General features: G+C 44.4%; 1 protein-coding gene across 50 annotated transcripts in view; it reads right to left on the bottom strand.

The window, feature by feature from the left end:
• MADD (MAP kinase activating death domain) overlaps positions 1 to 16,898 on the bottom strand; it is a 38,847-nt gene that overhangs the window by 6,048 nt on the left and 15,901 nt on the right. For 8 of the 50 annotated variants that reach the window (XM_060018819.1, XM_060018842.1, XM_060018826.1 and 5 more), the window contains 14 exons: positions 16,579 to 16,765; positions 16,331 to 16,481; positions 15,809 to 16,015; positions 14,012 to 14,065; positions 12,930 to 13,030; positions 12,276 to 12,347; positions 11,770 to 11,928; positions 9,174 to 9,282; positions 8,837 to 8,899; positions 8,481 to 8,601; positions 8,272 to 8,377; positions 7,069 to 7,179; positions 5,311 to 5,418; positions 97 to 261 (listed from right to left, as the gene is read on the bottom strand). In XM_060018819.1, the coding sequence (XP_059874802.1) occupies positions 97 to 261; positions 5,311 to 5,418; positions 7,069 to 7,179; positions 8,272 to 8,377; positions 8,481 to 8,601; positions 8,837 to 8,899; positions 9,174 to 9,282; positions 11,770 to 11,928; positions 12,276 to 12,347; positions 12,930 to 13,030; positions 14,012 to 14,065; positions 15,809 to 16,015; positions 16,331 to 16,481; positions 16,579 to 16,765 (1,714 nt within the window). Of the gene's footprint in view, positions 1 to 96; positions 262 to 5,310; positions 5,419 to 7,068; positions 7,180 to 8,271; positions 8,378 to 8,480; positions 8,602 to 8,836; positions 8,900 to 9,173; positions 9,283 to 11,769; positions 11,929 to 12,263; positions 12,348 to 12,929; positions 13,031 to 14,011; positions 14,066 to 15,808; positions 16,016 to 16,330; positions 16,482 to 16,578; positions 16,766 to 16,898 lie in introns of all 50 variants that reach the window. The other 42 variants (XM_060018817.1, XM_060018839.1, XM_060018822.1 and 39 more) reach the window with 9 other exon arrangements.

Raw genomic sequence — 16,898 nt, 5'->3', positions numbered from 1 at the left:
GGCTCCAGCGTGGATTCTGCAACGTTAACTCCCCTGCAGGAGCTCCGCACTTTCCCTCAACGCCCAACCCCCAACGCACACAGAGTTCACGGGTACCTTCTTAGTATAGAATTTGTTGAGCTGGGTCTCAGAGCCGTTTCTACGCCACAAGCATAGCACCTTGGTCTTGGGACAGTAGGTCATGTTGATGAGCTTCTCATACCACCAGCGCTCGTACACTGTCCCGATGTTACTACGCAGCACCACGCAGTCGTCACACACCTGCAGAGGCACACGGGGCAGTCGGTGGCCCTGGTCTCTTCCCACCCCAGGCCACACTGCACGCTGCTCCCCACGGGGAAAGATGGGACAACTGGTCCTAGGAGCATCCCCAAGGTCAGGTTTTCTGTCTTATGCTCAGTCTTTCTTACGTGGAGACACAAACACTGAACTGCTGGACACATCGTCCACTAGAAGGTTTACCGACAGAGGAGGAGCCGTTGAAAGGAACTTGTGGGCAAGGAAGGAGGCTCACTTCACTTCAGTCAGTGTTCATTACTTCTTGCGTGTTCTGGACTTAAAGTACGCAGAGGATATCTTACGCCTCCACCTTACAACCTTAGGAATCATCGCTATGGACAAGCACAAAGGCAGGGGATTAGGGCAGACTTAACCAAGGAGAAAAAAAATGGAACCAACACATTTTCTAATCCTGGCTCGGCTCTAGTTCTGCATAAATCTTTTCAAAAGTTAATTACACAAGTGACACACGGACATGGCTTATTGCAAAAAAAAAAATTATACTACACAGGATGATATAAACTAAAAGGCAAAGTTCTCCACGTCCTCTTCTTGCTCAACATTCTCCCTCAGGTGGACATACCTGTTCGTATGCCTTCAGTTATGGTGGAGACATTATAGCACGATGGGTAAGAGCACAGGTCTAAGATCAGACTACCTGGATTTAGATTTAAGGCTGTCTCCTTACTTAGCTGTGTCACCTTAAGCAAGTTAATCTCTGTCTATATTTCCTCGTGTGTAAGATGGGGATAGTAATAACTTCATGGAGTTACTGTGAAGATTAAATAAGTTAATGTGCATAAAATTCTTAGAATCGGACTTCCCTGGTGGTGCAGTGGTTAAGAATCCACCTGCCAATGCAAGGGACATGGGTTCGAACCCTGGTCCGAGAAGATCCCACATGCCGTGGAGCAACTAAGCCCGTGCACCACAACTACTGAGCCTGAGCTCTAGAGCCCGCAAACCACAACTACTGAACCCCCATGCCACAAGTACTGAAGCCCGTGCACCTACAGCCCCGTGCTCCACAAGAGAAGCCACTGCAATGAGAAGCACGCACACTGCAATGAAGAGTAGCCCCTGCTCGCCGCAACTAGAGAAAGCCTGCACGCAGCAACGAAGACCCCATGCCAGCCAAAAAATAAATAAATTAGTTAATTAAATAAATGTTTAAAAGAATTCTTAGAAAAAAGCCAGGCACATAGAATGTACCCTGGAGTTAGCTGCTATAACAACAATACAACTATGATATAAGAAATATAATAATAATTATTATGACCACATTGATGATTCTCACATCTTTCTCCACATGAGACCTGTCTTCCTGAGTCCTGACCTCTCTCTATCTGGATGTCTCACTGGCAGCACTTCAAACTCATCATGTCCAAATCTGAACTCCACATCTCCTCCCGGGCAGCTCCTCCTTCTAAGTTCCCTATTTCAGTAAATGGCATCACTGTCTGCCCCCGCTGCCCAGGCCAGAAATGAAGGAGTGATGCAAGACTCCTTCCATCAAGTCCCACCATTCTACCCCAAATACCCCTGGAACACACATCCCCTCCCCGACTCCAGTCATCAAGTCCTACTCTTCTTCAAGTCTAAGCTCAAAGGTCACTTCTGAAGGTCGGCCACGACTCCCAGACCCTCTGCTATGCATTCCCATAACACCTGCCCCCTGAACGTCTTCTCGCAATGCTCATTATATTTTATGACACTGGGTGTTTAATTATCTGACTTCTCCAATGGCTTGTCAACCCTGTTAGAGCAACAGAAACTATGTCTCCCTTATTCACTGATATAACCCCAAACCCAGCAAACGAGTGCCTGGCTATGATATGCGCCCCATAAAAATCAGGTGCATGAATGAGGAATATACAAGATTACCAGTTTTAATCTACCATCTAAGACTTTACTGGGGCTCAAAAGCTTTAGGAAGAAAAGGGCCAACGTAGCTGAGTAGGAATTAGAAACTTGGATTCTAGCCCCAGTTGAACTCTGTGGTTCTCTCCATGTGGAAAATGGAGAATACCACTCCACTTTCCATAACCCTCTAAGAACACGAAGGAAAGGAGAGGGACAGGTGTTTAGAAGAACATATGATTTCTAGGCTAGAGACGATGGTAACAATGTGTCATACCTGCCTATGCTGCTGGTAGAGGTGTAAACTGGCATAGTCTTTGGGAAGGCAATTTGGCAAAATCTATCAAAACTGTAAATGTATATAAGCTTGACCCAGAAATTTCACACTAAGAACCTGTCCTATAGAAATTCTCAAGGGGGTGTGCAAGGATTTATGTTCAAGGATAGTCAGTGAAGCGTTGTTTAAAAAAAAAAGTGGGAGGGACCAGTTAAATAATGACACTTCCATATAACACCTCATGGTTAAGCATCCAGTAAAAACAATAGAGACAGATTTCTATAATATGTAGACATATTATAGGTATGCCTGTGATACATTAAGTGAAAAAAGCCAAATTATATAACAATATTTGTAGTTTGATATCACTTTTATAAACACTGAAACAAAATTCCATATAAGCTATATTTATACAAATATGCATTTTTTTTAAATCTGAAAGGATTCATGCCAAATTCTTTAACGGTGGTTACCTCTGAGACATGGCACGGGAAGGAAGTAAAGGAAAATTTTTACTTTTTACTTTATTTTTACTTCTATATGGTTTGAAACTTTTACGGCATATACTCTATTACTTTTGTAATTAAAAGGCAATAAAGATGATTTTTTAAAGTCTTTGCAAATTGCTATCCAACTACTCATGCAACCAGTAGGCTGTGCTGAGAACAGCTAAATCTGATAGCATCACAGTAGCCAGGCACTGATGGAATGAGCAAGGTACCCTCGCTTTGCAGTACAAGGGGGAGCATCTATGAGATGATGGACCCACCCCATGCTCCAGGGCCCTCGTATGAGGCTCCCTGTAACAGCGGTGAGAGAGAATCCTATACTTCAAGGAATCCTCTGGAGAAATTTACTGTGGTGCAGATGCCCTTAGTAGCCCTCAGTTCTGATAGGCACCTAGCCGAAGTCTAACACTTCAAGGTGACATGAAAATGACTCCCTTCTCAGCTACATCATCATGTATGTTTCTGCCTCAGAGCAGAAATCCCACCCTACGTTTGACAAACTACCACTTCAAAAAGCTGTGAATGTGAAAATCAAATTCAACTAAGCCAAAAGGCAGCAGAATATTAGCTAATTTCACTACTTTATAGAGGAGCAGTACTTGGTCCCTAAAATTACTTAGAAAGAGATCCATTTGAGAATTAAAAACACAGAAATGAAGAAAACATGGCCAATTGCCTTTACAATACTGGATTAAGAAAGGGTTTTTCTAACTATGACTCAAAATCCAGAAGCCACAAAAGAAATGACTGATTAATTTAACTACAAAAAAAGTAAAAAAATCCTGCATGGTGAAAAATACCATAAGCTAGGGACTTTCCTTGTGGTCCAGTGGTTAAGACTCTGTGCTCCCAATGCAGGGGGCCCAGGTTTGATCCCTGATCAGGGAACTAGATCCCACATGTTGCAACTAAGATCCCGCATGCCTCAGCGAAGATCCCACATGCCTCAACAAAGACCGGGAGCAGCCAAATAAATAAATAAATATTAAAAAAAATACCATAAGCTAAATCAGAAAACTAATGAGGAAGTTTGCAGTGGATAGGTCAGGTTGCCCACATGTGAACCCGTTGATCACTAGGACAGAGCCAACCATATGAGGCGACAGGAAGTATACAGCACCACCTCTTCTTGCCAAAATCCTGAATCTGAAACTGACCAAATCTCTAGATTGAATTACTAGCTTGTACAAATACAAGTGATAGAGAAACATGTTAAACAACACTAAGGAGATGCAATCAGCAAAAATCTAAAATGTAATAGGGCACATTTCTTCAACAAAATAAATGGCAACGTGGGAGAGAAACTATTATATGTTAAGAGATACTTTAGAGTCATATCAACCATAATTATAAAGGCATTTTCCCTTTGACCCAGCAATTCCACTTGTGGAAATTCCTGGATAAACCTGTACATGTGGGAAATGAAGCAGGCACAGCATCACCCGGAGTCGCGCTACTGGCAACAGCAAAAATTTGGAAGAAAATCAAGGGTACGTAAATGCTGACTGGGTATATAAACTATGGTACAGTCACACGGCGGAACACTATACAGCTGTAAAAAGAATGAGAAAGCTCTTTTTGTAGTGATACAGAAGATCTCCAGGCTAAGTTTAATGAAAAAAAAAAGGTACAGATCAGTAGATATTATGTGCTACCTTTAGGTAAAAGAGTAGAAAAATAAGAACTTAAGCTCATATTTTATTGTGTCTGCATAGAAAACCACTGGAAGATACAAAGTGGTTATAAATAAAAGTGGTTACCTCCAAGAGGAAGGGGTGAGGTGGATGGGAAACTGAGTGGAAGGGGATAAGAATGAGAGCAAGACTTGCCAGTGTATACCATTCTATGTTGTTCTGACTTATGGACAATGTGACTATGTCATCTATGCAATCTATATATAAAAGAAATGATAGGGATGGACTTCCCTGGTAGCACAGTGGTTAAGAATCCACCTGCCAATGCAGGAGACACGGGTTTGAGCCCTGGTCTGGGAAGATCCCACATGCCGCGGAGCAACTAAGCCCGTGAGCCATAACTACTGAGCCTGCACTCTAGAGCCCACGAGCCACAACAAGAGAAGCCACGGCAATGAGAAGCCTGCACACAGCAACAAAGAATAGACCCCACTCACTGCAACTAGAGAAAGCCCGCGCGCAGCAACGAAGACCCAACACAGCCAAAAATAAATTAAAATTAAAAAATAAAAGAAAAGATAGGGAATCATCTATTATATTAATTTATTTGCATAAGAGCCTAACAATTTAATGATAAATGGATCATGAAGATGAATGAGATAAGTGGGGAAAAATATTCTGGCATCAGTTCTAGGAGTTCCCTGTGGCTCTCAAATATTGCTTTGGGCCCCTAGCATGAACCAGCACCTACCTCCATGAAAAAGATATCTCCATTTGTGTCTGTCCCCGCATGTACCACAAATGTCTGCTTCTTCATGTGCCGGCTGCCACTGGACCGGATAGAGAGATCTCGTCCATTCTGAGGAAAGAGAGATCCTTTAGGGACAGCCAAACATCCCTCTCCCACGGCCCTCTGGGCCAAGAATCCCTCATTCAGCAATTTAATTCTTATCAGCTTCCTTAGAGCGGCGCCATCTGCTGGCCACTGGCCGCCATGGATGTGTTCTCAAACTTCCTGGTCTCAGGACTCCTATCCATTTTAACTTTATTGATGACGCCCCAAGAACTTATGTCTTTGTAAGTTTTACTTATAGGTATTTACCACACTAGAAATTAAAACTGAAAAAATTTAAATGTTTATTAATTCATTTAAAAGGAATTAATAATTCATTAATAAATCCATTACATGATAACATAAATAACATATACTTTTTAAATCATCGTATCTTCCAGAACAACAAAAAAAAATGTGGTGAGTGGCACTATTTTACATTTTTTGCAAATCTCTTTAATGTTTGGCTTAATGAAAAATAGCTGTATTCTCATATCTGCTTCTACATTCAATCTGCTGTGACAAGTTGCTTTGGTTGAGGTATATTAAAGAAAATCTGACCTCACAGATACGTATCTGGAAAAGGGAGGAGTATTTTACTAGGCTTTCCAGATAAATATGCACATTCTTCTTTGATGCTATACCAGAACCTCAAGAAGTTTCTTAAAGTTAGTAGCAGTGTGTAATCTGAAAACACATCAATGAACACTTTGTCCTTTGTTACATTAAAATCCATTTGTCTGCGTTACACTTGGAGTGGATCTTTTATCCACAGTTGAATTTGTAACATCACACATCAGTCATCTGGGAAATACTGGTTCGCCCAGTTATGCAGCTCTTCCAAATGTTGATGCATTTCATTACACAATATCAAAAAATCACATTCATCATCAATCTCACTGGAAAAGTCTTTAAATATTGGGAAGCTTCATGCACAAGAAGTTTGCCAAATACCCAACTCCAAATAACAGTAATGTTAGTCATTCTTTCAAGTAAAAATGATGTCCCATGACTGGCTGCAAAGCTGTCAGTTCACCTTGGAATTCAAATCGTCACAAATTCCCTTTCCTCGAAACAATCATATTTTCATTTGCAGCAATATGCTTTATGAATATTTCTCATTTTGTCACATAGAATACTAAGAAGATGTATAATCACTGATCAGATTGAATAAAACTGATGATTTTAACTGCATCATCAAGGACATTCACAAGTGAAACTGGCTTTTTGTTTTGTTTTTAACTGAGAGTGTGTGGAGGTGGGGACACCAGTACGGTTTGGTGCCACCATCTTCACCGTGTTCAGGCACTAGTGGTTTTACCTACCATTGCATTTGCACCCTTAGTGCAAATGTCAACCCAGTAAAAAAGGCAAACAACGTTTTAGTATTATCATGAAAACAGTATTCACCTTGTGGATCCACAGGGGTCCACAGACCACACAAACGTTGAAATGGCTGCACTGGGATGGTTTTAGTGCAGAGAATCCTATCACAGAACAGAAGGGCAAAAGCCTCATCTAGAGTCAAAGCCCTATTTTCAGAACTAGGGATTTTGAAAACATACGAGCCAAGAAATGACCTACGCGGAAGCCTCTGCCTTAGGCCATGAGGCCCACGCCTGCGAGGCTGACTAGCGCAATGCAAGGGAGCCTAAAGGACGGCCCAGGTGTGCTCACCAGGTTTGCCAGCTGGTCAAGCACTTCGTTGATTTGCTGGCTGTACACAAGCCCAATATGCGACTTTCCCATCAGGCGCCTCACCTTCTTCCGGATATCATTCTTATTTACCTGAAAAGCCAAAACAGGATCTTAATATCTTTCCTCCTGAGAAAAGTAGAATTCTAAAAGACCACATCGCTGAGGATAAAACATTCAACTGTGTGTTCTGCCAACAGTCTGAGGAGAAAAACCCTGGTTCTGTCTCCAGGTGGCTTCTGCAGAAAAGTGGCTCTTAGAGAAGTTCTGGTTTAAGTGGACGGGGACTCACGGGGACACATCCTCCCTAACCCCCCAACCAATACCATAACATTCACCTCTAAAAACCCCTGGGGCTCCTCAGAGTGTGATTCTTAGATAGTAAGACTTAAGAGTAGCAATGTTCTTCACTCAGTTGTCACCAAGACACCATCTTAGGGTTAAAGATCACCACCCTTTCCCAACCAGAGTTTAACTGGTACCCCTGGAGTTCAAGAGACCCTTAAACAGAAAAGGAAACAAACCAAGAGTGCCTGCAGGGTATTCTCTGCATTTGATCAACTAATCCCTTCACATTTAGAGAGGCTGGGAGAACAGGAGGAGGAGAAACCCAGGAGCTCATTCTCAAAACAACTCTCTTCTACCCACCAAGTCCCTTTCAGAACAGGACTCTTCTATTTGGTAACACAGTTCTCCCACAGCTGTAAAAACCAAGTATAACCAAGTCAAACTAGAACCTACCATTGCTTTTTCAATGAGTAGCTCTTTTTACATCTATGGCAAAGTCTATATGATAAAGGACTAATGCTGAAAAGTAAATTCTGGGCATTCTTTCTAAAGTTGCAGAGCCTACTATGTAAAAAAAAACTTTTTTCCACTGTATTCTGTAGGGAGTTCTACAGGCATCCTAAAACTATTCAGCAAAGGAAGCCCATTTAAAATTCAGAATAAACAAGTGGCATGCAATCATCAATTACCTTTACAACATTCCTTAGCACAACAGCCCGGCAGCTTCAGATAAATGGATCATGTGTGAGCTGCAGAGAGGCCTCAGACTTTCAATGAAGAAGAGAGCCCCAGCAGGATGCTCTGACTGCTTCCCAACTGCCCCAAGATTTAGGCAACAGGAACAAGCCTTGCCCTCCACTATCAGCAGTAGCTGGGCGTAAGCAAAATAGACATTACCTTCATCAGCAGCATGTAGGAGATGAGGTTGTGCAAGAGCGTGGCCAGCAAACGATCTTCATCATCCTCTAGGCGCTTCCGGTCATGTTCTCCTAGGGACAGGTACCTGAGCAGGAGACCAGGACAAGTCAGCCCCCAGGTGGGAGAACACAGAATTAACTGGGAAGAGGCTGAATTTGCATTTTCCCAAGGGTTTCTAAGCCTCATACCTGTCTATCATTTCCTGGGGACCCTGGTCCATACCCATCCCTTCTCTCTCCAACATCACAGCATCTAAGAATGCATCTTCCCAGAACTGCATTTGGTCCCATAAAGTAGAACGCTCTTTGCCTGTGTGGAAGAGAGTTTTTTTAGGGGCTTATATAACATATAAAGAATATGGCTGCCGAACTAAAACAGAGTAAATTCCAGAAAAAAGGAAGTCATTACAAATTCCAGGGCAAAGGAAACACGAGGCTCTTCACCCCAGATCTAACATTCCTGCCACCAGCCCCAGCTGCCTCCAAGTGAGGCCCAATCCCTCCCGAGGAGGAGGGATGAACAGCACACAAAGAAAGGTGGTTACTTATAGAAAAGGTCTCCATAGCGGCATCCTCTAACTGGTCCCACATCGATCCTTTGTCCCTTCCTGCCGATTTGTGAGCAGGAAGGACCATGGTAGCAAGAAAGTAAAAGAAGACAGAAAGACAGAGGCTGTTGGTTAATACCAAACTTCAGTCTCTGCTAGTTTTCACCCACTGTTTTTTCCCCAGTAAGTCACTTGCTTCAGATATAAAAATGTCCTCTAACGTCAGCACTGAGACCAGCAAAAAGCCAAGCAGCTACTTGTTCAGTGCCACCCTCTTCCCGGGCTGAGTCCAGCTTCCTTCCAGTGCAAGTGGCCTTCGCAGTCTATTTCTCACCTAGGAGTCCCTCGTAGAGATAGACTCGCTGGCTTACATCTTCAGAAAAGCGAACTGGGCTGCCCACCAGCTTCTCCTTTACACTTGGCTTCAAGCTGTGGGCTTTACCCTAGAGAGAAGAGGCAACAGGTCAGCTGCCAGAGGGAACAATGAATAGGGGCAAAGGAAACCAAGCAGCTCATTAAGAGGCTCACACACACTAGGCACCATCATTAGTCACATATATTCCAGTAGCCCTGCCTTTGCTACTCTGCTTGCCTCCATCAGAAGTCAATCTGATAATCCTGCTTTCTGTTACTGCCTCCCAAAACATGCAAGCAAGTTTTCATTTCTACTTACCTTTACCCTTTAGTCTCTGTAAGACTCTTTCCTCTTCAAAAAAAAAAAAAAAATTAGGTAAATTCTCTGTAGCAGCGTGATGCTGTGAAAAGAACTCTGGGTTTGAAGTCTAGACTGAGCAATGTTCAGATCCCTGACTCTTACTAGCTGTGTGATCTTAGGTACAACGCTTAGCTTCTCTGAGAGTCATTCTCCTCACCTGTAAAAGGTTATAATACCTACCCAAAAGGACTATTCTCATTTAATATGAGAAAATACATATACATCACTTAATAGTGCCTGGCACATGGTTGGTATTTGATAAATGTTAAGTCTTCTCTTCCACCATCTCTTAGAAATATCTTCCCACATAGAAATACCACTAACTTCATCTACCACTTCTGCAATATTAGACTTTCTATTAATTCAAAAAAGATCTTCGGCTGGGTGAGAGGTAGTTTTCATGCCTGCTTCACAACACATGCAACAGCATAAGCAGAGAAGCCACTGAACAAAGGTTATCATTAGGCAATACCTAATTAGTGTGTCCAAATGCCAGCTTCCTGGTTCACAGCACAAGACTTTGTTCAATGAACCATATTAACCTAAGATAATTAATTTCTTACCAAAATAGCCCTTTTTGAGCCAAGAAATATAGGTAACTGCTCTCAGCGACACAACTGCACAAAGAGCCTTGCCCAGAAGTACAGGAAAAGTAAGAATTTGGCCCAGGAAGGTGCCAGGAAAGGTAGCACACAGCTGAATGGCTTCTTGCGAGACTGCTACTCCATAACATCTATCTCAACCTCCAAAATGGAAGCACACTAGGAGGATTTAAAATACTCTTGGGGCTTCCCTGGTGGCGCAGTGGTTGAGAATCCGCCTGCCAATGCAGGCGACACGGGTTCAATCCCTGGTCTGGGAGGATCCCACATGCCGTGGAGCAACTAAACCCATGCGCCACAACTATGGAGCCTGCATTCTAGAGCCCATGAGCCACAACTACTGAGCCTGCGTGCCACAACTACTGAAGCCCACGTGCCTAGAGCCCGTGCTCTGCAACAAGAGAAGCCACCACAATGAGAAGCCCGTACACCGCAACAAGAGTAGCTCCTGCTCACCGCAACTAGAGGAAGCCCGCGCGTAGCAATGAAGACCTGACTCAGCCAAAAATAAATAAATAAAATCAATAAATGTATTAAAATAATAATAATAATAAAATACTCTTAATTAAAAGGGTCTGTTTAGACTCAGGGAGAGTTAAGGTCCATTAGCTTGAATGGCTCTGCTGACTCTCAATCCTATCCCCTACCTCCACCTTGGGATGTCACTTGCTCTATTAGAAACATGTATACAGAAGGCCCTGGCGGTGGGAATGATCACCAGTGTTAAATAATTTATTTCATTTCAATTTCGTCTTCCATTCTCCCCACAGACCAAAGAGAAGAACCTATGAGTTCGTGTAGAGAATATCCATTCTCAACTCTGCCTAACCAAGTGGTGAGTGTATCAGAACTCTTAAAGCTGCCTAAAGAGGCCTGTATACACTGAAGGGCAGTGGGTCTAAAGGCAAGGACTAAAAAGAATTCATTTAATTCCAACTGATCACTGGCTTATTGTATAACCTAGGGCAAGATCTTTTCTTCCTAAGGCTTTGTTTCCCTCACCTGGCAGAAGAGATTAGTTGTAGCAATATACTGAATTGCAAACTTCTTGAAAATGGGAATCATGCCTTATCATGCTTGTTTCTTTAGTACAGAATCTGGCATTTAGTAAATCACTTAATAGATGTTTATTAATGAAGGAAAGCTTCAAACATACTACATGAAATGAAGGAATATACTAAAATGAAATGCTATTTTAAGGTGCTATATAAAGAAAGCAGTGACCAGAATAAAACTAGACTAGTCCATAAAGATAGGTAGACTGGTACAAAATGAGAGCTGCACCTGCCCTGACATAGCCATAAAGGCATCACTTTGCTTATTTTAAACACGGGGGTTACTACCACATAGGAGTCGAAGCCCTTATCTGACTGGGCAGGAAGCCTAACTCATCAATGATTCAGGAGAAGGTTCTAAAAGCCCCAGATCACGGAGTCAAATGACTCTGAAAAAAGCTAACTTAAGAGACATCTTCTTTAAAGTCAAATATATGAAGGTTATCCATTCCTTCCTTCCTCTTTTCCTTCTAATTGCCTCCTAACTTTTCATCCTTTTCTAACCCATCCCCATCCCACTGAAAAAAATGGTCTTCTTTTGTTAGTAAACAAACTTACAAAGATGGCACTGGTGGCAGAGTTGGTTTCAATTTCACTATCAGACAACGTGCCTCTAGAGCCTGCCAAGTGGGTGCCGCCCTCACCGCCTGGTCCATCACCTGCATTGCTGCTCAGGTCACTGTCCGCTCCAAGGGTCTCTCCAGAGCTATTACTCACCTGGAAAGGAAAAAAAGGTGGTAAGGGATATTCCCCAGGATGTGTCCCAGAAATGCCAAGCTGCTAGAGCTCTCTGCTACCATAAAAAAAGTATCCAACTGCAAAGGTGTGTCAGACAGCCTCTGGAAGTACCTTCTTTACAAGATGAGGAGAAGCCCTGGGTGAAATCTCGGGGTCTGATCCCACAAAGAAAGACCTGTGACAGGTAGACATCTCCACCAAGAGACCCAACCTGACCTGAGACTAAGGACAGCCCCCAAAGCAGAGAGCAGCCCCCTTCTCCAAAGGGGGACCCACACCCCACCCACCAAGATGCCAGCGTGGTGTTCCCCTACCACGGTGCTAACTTCGGAGTCCTGACTCGAGCTTCGGATCATAACGGCTGGACTCACACCAAGGACAGAATCTGGATCAGTCCTCTGAAACAAGACACACGGACTCAGACACATTCGGGAGGTGTCCAATCTAGTCTCAGTTTCCCTAAGAAATACTGTATCTTCTTCCTTCTCTCCATCCCCACCCTTCTATTGTCATCCCTAGATAGGTCATGAAAAATGAACATTTTTCCTGAATATAAAATATATATGACTTACAGAGCGAGAAAAATAATGAATGTTAAAGAAGTACATGCTCACTACAGAAAATACACGAAAGAATAAGGAAATAAAAATAAGCCATAAACTTACCACCTACGTTAATCTCTGTTAAGTCTTTAGCATATTTCCTTTGTCTTTTCTATGTATGTTTTAAAAATAAAATTTGAATCACACTGTATATAGCTTTGTAAACACTTTCCCATGTCACCAAATTTTTGAAAATACAGTCATTAGTGGATACTAATATTCTATTACATGGATATATTACACTTATTTCATCATTCCCCTATGACTGGATATTCATGTTGTTTCAATGCTGTGATTTTGTTCAGTTTTGATCTTAAAGAAGTATTCTGAGATAGCAAATTTTTAATGCTCACAATCCTCAACAAGGCTGTCACAAACCTGGGGACCAGACGTCAGGCTCACACCACTGTCTGCGCTGACTTGGGACTTCTTCTCCTCTGTCTCACCAAGGTCAAAGGTGGGTTTGATTACTTCAGGCCCTGAGTAGGGGAAGACTTGTGTTACTCAGTACAAGAGGCTAGGGGCAGGCTGGCGAAGGGAGTGGGACAGCAGCACAGCCTGGCCCCAGACCAGTTCAGCATGTCCCAGTCACCTTTCCAGGGACTGCCACCCACTCAGGCCGCACTGGACGAAGTCCCCAGATGCCTTAAGAACCAAGTAGGAAAAATTAAACCTGGTCTCAAAGGGTTCTGCAGCCATTTTCTCAACCTGAGAAAATTCTGACCAAATCATCTTAAAGCAGAAAAGCTCCACAAACAAACATCGGAACCACATTCCACCGCACTCAGAATCAGAGAGCTTCACTCGTGCCTAAGACCCTTTAAGGGTCCCCAGGTCACTCTGCTTCCCAAACAAATATGTCTAAAGGGGCTAGAAAAGGAAGAGCCCAGTGAGATTAAAAAACACCAGCTGTTTCAGCGGACGCTGCCTACCCCCACCCTGCAGCTTCTGTGTTTGACATTAGAAAACCACCCCCATATTTCCCGCCCGCCCACAATGGTATGGCAGAAGGACAGAATGACAGAAGGCAAGAAAGCGTGCCTAGGCAAGCCACCAGAGAGAGCTGGGAAGCTACAGACTCAACACGGAGGGACAGCAACCATCCCTGCCAACTGTGCCCACAGGCCTTCTCATGGGGTGAGGGAGACATCAGCCAATGAGGGGCACTGAAATAGGCAAACGTTCTCCCCACCAACTCGGAAGCAATAGAGAACCAAGCTCTGAGGGATTTTACACAGGAGATGCCCTGATTACTGCCTGATTACTACAAGGGGAGGGGCAAGAAGCAGCCTACAAGCATATACCTGTGAGTCACATACCACCTACCTGCTTTCATTCCAAATACCCGCCCCCAAGAGCAAATTTGGGGTGGGGCTGACAAACGGAGCCTGCCCCAACTGGGCCTGGGGAGTTGGCAGGTATGGGAGACTTGGGAACAGGAGGGGGCATTTGTTCCTTACTCTGTGTTTCCAAAGCTTTTTGCTTTTTCACTTCCTGGTGCTTGTTCCACAATTCTACCCCAGATGCAATGTGAGCAGGAGAGAAAGACAGAGAGAGTCAGAGGCTGGTCAGACAGACGAAATGGAAACCCACCCACCCAAGATGATTCGGTCTCAGGCACAGGATTACAAATCAAGAGATAAAAAGAGATCTTCATTGCGGGGGAGGGGGGTTAAAAAAAAATCAAGAGATCTAACGCCTTCCCCCCAGGTCAAGAACTAAATTCCTATCCTAACCTCCATGTGGCAGTAAAAATCTCACAGAATGTTAGAGCTGGCAGAGCCTTTAATCAAGCTCCTTCATTCTGGCAGGAGGAAACTGATCCCAAAGAGGCTAGAGCACCTGCTCAAGATCAGGTAGCTCAGGACCAGTTTAAACTTCCACCACAGCACGCCCTCTGCCAAGTGAGCTAGGCAACAGCAAATTTTAAAGATTCCAGATAAGACAGATGATTACCTCAAGCAGCCAAAGGGTTTCAGAAGCATGAGCACAAACCTGTTTGATTCACTGGATTGGAGAGAGGCCACTCAAGGTAGGCAGTTAGCATCCCTTCTTGTTGCTACCAAAACTCCCCAACTTACCCTCAGCATCAGTGCCTGCCCTACCAAGAGACCCATCTTAGCCAGTCATCGGGAAAAAGGCTTCTGGTAGAGGTGACAGAGAACACTAAATGGTCAAGAAGAGCATCTTAGCAGGGGTTAAGAAGAGAGAGTACCGATCATAGCAATTCTCTTCCTGGAAGAACTTTAGAGTCTACTTAGTGCAATCTCCTTGTGTTCCAGATGAGGTGATAGAGACCCTGAAAGGGGAAATGATTTGCCCAAAGTCACTTTCCTAGTTGGGGGCAGATACAGGACTAAAACTCCAGACCTCCAGACTGGCAGGTCAGTACATTTTCTAGAACATCACAACAGGTAGGAGAAAAGCATGGTTGACTGCCTCTCGGACAATATTTTGCTGGTTAGAGAAGCACAGCTCTCCTAAGAAGGAAACTGGTTCCTCATTACCATTTATGGGAGCAAAAGGCAACTGCTAATGGATGTGGCAAAGAGGCACCGGCTAGAAGCACATTGCCCAGGGACCTAGAACCCGAAAAAGCAAGACACAATCTAGATGACTCAAGGTCAGGCAGGGAGTGAGTCAAACAGAGGTGACACCCAGAGAGCTCACCAAGGCTCTGCCTTAGTGGGAATGGAGAAACACCAAACGTAAGCAAGGTCTAATCAAGTCCAGTAAGGACATGTTTAAAGAAAAGCTGACTCAGAACTCTGTACCTCCAAGTCCAGAACCCAGGGAAATGGGGTTGCCGGACATGCCCCAAAGGAGCAAATTTGAGGGCAGCATAATGGTTGGATGGGGGAAAACTGGCTTTAGAGACCCAGACAGTCACAATTTTATAGCCCAAAGATGCATCTATAAACTTCCTTATGGCTTCCAGGAGCTCATGTGGCCTCTCCATTATGTGAAGAAATCCAGATGTAAATAAAAGAGAGGGACGGGGAGGACAGCTTAGACTCCTGCACTAAGCCTCGCTCGGCCCTCTAAGCAAAACTTCCATTCTTCCTCTAAGATGTAGGTGAGGGTGGCATAAGGGATAGAGAAGTATAAAGAAATGCCGTTAGAAAAGGACACAAACCTATCTTCCTGTCTACAGAGCAAAGCATGGGGAAGAGAAAGGCGGGATTCTGGATGAATTGAAAGGAGGGAGGGACATTAAGAAGCCAGAACTCCTCTGCCACACCCAACACAATACACACCGATAGATGCTACAAAGTTCTCCTCCTTTAGACTTCTGGTGTCCAGTTCCTTGGGACTCTTTCCTGAGGCACTTGGTGCCCGAGGTCCCAGCTGGGGGACTCTCAGCTGTGCCATGGCCTTTGGGTCCCCCCGCCAAGCCAGGCCAGGATCCTTGCCAATTGGTGTATTTACGCTCTCTGTTGGACTTCTCTTCCGCTTGTCTGGTTCTGAGGAAAAGATCAAATATAGGAAGAGGTCAAAAGGGACAGTGAGTGAGAGTCAAGGTGTGGGAATGAGGTGGGAGAAGCAAGGATAGAGGAGGATGTGGAAGGGAAGAAGTGCAAGGAAAGAAAAGCTGACATCGTTCTTTTCCGTGACAGAAAAACACCCACTACGTACATACACGCACTAGAAAATAAAATCCCAAAGCCTAACAGGAAGCAGCTTGACACTGCGAAACTCATCAAGGGGCCGAGTTCATTCTTTCAGAGAAGAGTGGGAGAGCCGTGGACAGCATGCTGCCTTGCTGGTCCGATCCCTACCTTTACTATAGTAGTGGGTCTGGGCGATCTCCAGAAGCGCAAAGATGCTGGCCATGCCACCCAGACCTGCGTGGGCGTAGGACTGCTCCAGACTGAGGACCGTGCACTTGAGCAGGTCTAACATGCCCTTGTACACCTTCCGACCGATCTCCTGCAACAATAACCCAAGGGCAAGAGTTGGGACAACTGCCTCTGGCGCCCGTGTCCCTCTTCCCAGTTGATTCCAACTCCCAACCCCCAGCACTGACCACATCTGGGATGATGTCCTGCTGGGCCTCGTCCTCTGACTGCACCGTGCGGCTCAGCTTGCTCAGGACAAAGACTCTAAGCTGCTCGCTCTCCAGCAGCCGTCGCACCTTCTTTGTGTTGAGCCAGCCAACTCCCTGGCCGTCCAGCACGCTGTGCACCACCTCCTTCAGGAACTGCTGGTTCTCACTGGAGGGTCCACATACCACTTCTGTGGTCACTGGCTCCTTTGCAGAGCATCTCCCCCTTTCACCAGGTTAGATGTTTGCCTCCAAGGGCAAAACACAAAGCCACGTCTCCAAACATCCAAGTCCACTGCAAA

The sequence above is a fragment of the Delphinus delphis genome, chromosome 8 (assembly GCF_949987515.2).
Source record: "Delphinus delphis chromosome 8, mDelDel1.2, whole genome shotgun sequence".
NCBI classification, from domain to species: domain Eukaryota; kingdom Metazoa; phylum Chordata; class Mammalia; order Artiodactyla; family Delphinidae; genus Delphinus; species Delphinus delphis.
This window is presented reverse-complemented; position numbering and strand designations above follow the sequence as displayed.